Consider the following 4,281-nt stretch of genomic DNA (forward strand, 5'->3'; position numbering starts at 1 on the left):
AGCGGCTGGCTTACTTCAGATAAGTATAAAATTCATAAAATGTTCTGATAATTAACTTGTAAGCCAGTGCATAAATTTTATTATTTCGACAGGTCCTCTAGGAGCGAGTCTTAAATTCTGAGTCTAGTATCGATGTGCAAGACGTCACGTCACAGCGGCACAGGGTCCACGGAGAAATTCTTCCAGAGAAGCTCTCCGTGAAAGCGGCAGAGGAGTAGAGTTTGCTACCCAATGCACATCGAGTAACTGACTCGAACGACGCTACACTCTAGAATACGCTTCGAGCGTTCTCAGAGGATCGGTTGAATTTTAAATTATTCAACTCAAAAAAAAATTTAAAATCTGTATACGGACAGGTAAGATTCAAGGAAAATCGTCAATATATCAAGAATAAATCAAGCTAATATATGAAGTTATTGTCAAGGTTGATTAAGAATAATTATTATTCAATTATTTCCTTACCGGATGACGGGATTCGTGGGTGGATAAAAGCACCGCTGCTCCTTCCCTGGATTGCTCGACCTCGGTGAGAACCTGAAGAAATGGCAAGGCAGCGCAGAAAATGGCCAAAGACTCAGAGGTTGCTGGGTGGTAGCACTTTATTACGGTGTTGGTGTTGATACAACTCTCTTGTTAGAGATTGAGACTAAGTCTCGAAAGAAAAAGTCGAAATCGCGTCTAAGTTATTTTCGAATATGCTAAGGTGTCCGGTAGGCTTCTAGGTTTTTTCTCTTCAAGAGCTGGAGATCTAATGGCATGGAGAACTGAGACTCGACGCCTGAGGTGCCTTAGGTCCCCTCCTCTGGTTTGACATTTAATGGTGGGGAGAGGAGGTGGGCCTCTTCGGAGATTGGTGGGTCGGCTGCTGAAGCTGTCCCATCCTGTTATGAGTATTGCGAGGTGGTGGGTGAGAGTCTTATGGTGGGGGTTGCGAGTCTTGAGTCTTAGACTTATTAAATTCTTTTATAAGAATAATTTTTAATAATGATTTTTTTAACAATCAGAATTTTTACAATATAATATTTATGTCATTTGAAAATTTGAGTTCGAGTTATAACAATTGTATGAATTCTAAGTGATATTTTGATAAATTCTGATGTATTAAACCATTATTATTACAATGATTTTTACAATGGTACATATATTGTTAAAATTAGTAATAATTAGTAAAGAAGAAGTTAGCATTTGGATTGCTATAAGAGATTTTTCTTTGCAGGTGCTAAAGCAACGGATACGAAGATGGCTTATCTCTTTTCTAAGAATAGATATGCTGGATGTCCTTCTAAGAATTGCTCACCGCATTCTTTCTCTTTATAAGACATGTTGGTAATAGTAATATTTTTAATGAATTATTTTTTTAAATTCGTTTACGTGGCTTAAACTGACATATTACACGTAATATTTCTAGATTTAATAATTATCGTAAGACTAATTATCGAGGTTTATCATTTACAAGATATATTTTTATTCATTTAATAAAGGCTTTAACAATTAGAATTTTTGTAATGTTATATGTATATATTTTAAAATTTTCAAAGTCGACCTTTAATGATTACATAAGTCTACGAATAATATTTTAATAAATTCTAATGCGTTAAGCCATTATCATTACAATAGATTTTACAATAAGAATATATGTATATATAAGTATATGGAAATTAGTTATCGCTCTGCTTAATAGTTATTATATCGCTAAAAGAAATTGTATTCTTACAGTTCTCGGAACAACGTATGAAAAAGCGGCTTGTTTTACTTCTGGGAATGATTACGACGGATGTGCTCAAGGAATTCATTGCACGCTCTACAGTGATCTTTTATTCAAGAGGTCTTTTGATTCTGACAATGTTTTATTCTTTGAAGAATTTTGTTTGGGCGACTTTTATATTAGCACGTATATACAGGGTGTCCCATTTTAATCCATCGAATATCTCGAAAACCAAGCTCGAAAGAGAAAAATGTTTCAGACAAAAGTTGTATGGTTTCAAGGGTGCCATAAGAAGGTACCATTGGTTTGACCCTGAGGAGTCATTTGAAGGTCATGCAAAGGTTACTTTGATTTTTTTAAATCGAACACCCTATATATTTTTGCATATTCTTGTAGCTCATCTCGAGAGCTTTCCAAAGCACTATAATAAAGTATTTCTTCATCGAGCACTTTTCAAGTTATGAGACTTGAAATAATTTCTTAATTTTACATGAACCATAAAATATCTAGTAAAATATTCATTTTTCGATTATCTTACCTTAATACTTTTATGTACAAAATAATGAAAGGAATCAATTGATCTAAAGAAAACATACAGTTGTTTTAAAAAAAAAATGTAATTGTTAATTGCAAATTACATATTTTTTCTTAAAAATAACTATGTTTTTTCTTTACACCAATTGATTTCTCTTATTATTTTGTACATAAAAGTATTAAGGTAAGATAATCGAAAAATGAATATTTTACTAGATATTTTATGGTTTATGTAAAATTAAGAAATTATTTCAAGTCTCATAACTTGAAAAGTGCTCGATGAAGAAATACTTTATTATAGTGCTTTGGAAAGCTCTCGAGATGAGCTACAAAAATATGCAAAAATATATAAGATGTTCGATTTAAAAAAATCAAAGTAACCTTTGCATGACCTTCAAATGACTCTTCAGGGTCAAACCAATGGTACCCTCTTATGGCACCCTTGAAACCATACAACTTTTGTCTGAAACATTTTTCTCTTTCGGACTTGGTTTTCGGGATATTCGACTGGATGGATTAAAATGGAACACCCTGTATATACAGGGTTTGTCCGGAAAGTAATAGGACTGAGTCGATTTAAAAAAATTTATTGAGCCAATTGTTACAATTCTTTAAAAACTTTCAAAATAGGCTCCTTCTGCGTCGATGCAGCGCTGCCAGCGCGATTTCCAAGCATTGAAGGCGTCACGGTAGGCATTCTCCGGAATAGCCTTGAGAGCCGCGGTGCATGCTTGGATCCCCTCTATCGTCTCAAAATGCTTGCCTTTCATCGGCCTTTTCAGGCGAGGAAACAAAAAAAAGTCCGGGGGGGCCACATCTGGGCTGTAGGGCGGCTGCGGAAGCGTTGGAATGCCGGTCTTGGTCAGGTAGCTGTTCACAAGAAAGGCGGTGTGAGCCGGGGCGTTGTCGTGGTGCAACTTCCAGTCGGCTGCAATGTCTTGTCGGACCCGATTGACCCTTCGTTTGAGTCTCTTGAGCACTTCCACGTAAAACTTGGCGTTGACGGTTTGTCCAGGAGGAACAAATTCATGGTGGACGATGCCTTTGATGTCAAAAAAGACAATGAGCATCGTTTTCACTTTCGATTTGCTCATTCTTCCCTTTTTTGGGCGAGGAGACGCCGGCGTGTGCCACTCGGAAGATTGCCTCTTTGTCTCGGGATCATACTCAAAGATCCAGGACTCGTCACCTGTGATTACGTTATTCAAAAATTGGGGGTCACTTTCACACATGTTCAAATTTTCTTGGCACACTTCCACTCGCCGCAATTTCTGGTCGTCAGTGAGCACTTTTGGGACCATCTTCGCGCACACCTTGCGCATGTTCAAATGCACCGTCACAATGTCATGAACCACAGATTTTGGTAAATTTAACATCTGGGCAATTAAACGAATACTTAGTCGACGGTCTGAGTTCAAAACTTTGCGCACACGAGTCACATTGTCGGTGTTTGTCGAAGTCGAAGGTCTTCCAGCACGGTCTTCATCGGCGACCTCTTCCCGGCCCTCCAAAAAGGCCTGGTGCCACCGAAACACACCACTTCTTGCTAAAGCAACATCTGGGTAAGCCTGCTTGATCATATCAAACGTCTCTGTCGCAGATTTAACGAGTTTCACACAGAATTTAATCGCGTACCTCTGCTCTAACGAACGCTGCATTTTCGGCTTGCACCACTCACAGAAACACGTCGCGCGAAAATGCCTGTCCTGACTCTCCAGGTGCTCGGAGACAACCGACCAGCCGCTCGTTCGTTAGCTAGGAACGCCCTCTACCGAATCCAGTCGGCGCGTGCACGCTCCGAAGTACAGTCGCGGCGGAAGAAAATCAGTCCTATTACTTTCCGGACAAATCCTGTATATATTTATATGTTGCTTGTGAAAGTTGATTTTGGCAACTTATAACGCACAGTTACTGAATCATATTTAATAATCATCGTATAAGGTTAATAATTATTGTATAAAATCATGGGATTATTAATATTATTAATTATTTGTTAAAATTCGTAATATACAGGGTCTACCAAAAGTGTGGAAACCCCTAAA

General features: G+C 37.9%; 1 protein-coding gene across 1 annotated transcript; it reads right to left on the reverse strand.

Annotated features, from left to right (window-relative positions):
• Window positions 1–2,850: 2,850 nt before the first annotated feature.
• On the reverse strand, window positions 2,851–3,897 carry LOC105249028 (protein GVQW3-like). The gene has a single exon (XM_011254160.2). It carries the CDS (start codon window positions 3,895–3,897, stop codon window positions 2,851–2,853), a length of 1,047 nt encoding a protein of 348 aa, XP_011252462.2.
• Window positions 3,898–4,281: the final 384 nt, after the last annotated feature.

This window comes from Camponotus floridanus, unplaced genomic scaffold, assembly GCF_003227725.1.
Source record: "Camponotus floridanus strain SB8 unplaced genomic scaffold, Cflo_v7.5 scaffold142, whole genome shotgun sequence".
NCBI classification, from domain to species: domain Eukaryota; kingdom Metazoa; phylum Arthropoda; class Insecta; order Hymenoptera; family Formicidae; genus Camponotus; species Camponotus floridanus.

Coding starts and splice junctions, on each gene's coding strand:
- LOC105249028 (XM_011254160.2), bottom strand. CDS start 3,897: ATGCAGCGTTCGTTAGAGCAGAGGTACGCGATTAAATTCTGTGTGAAA.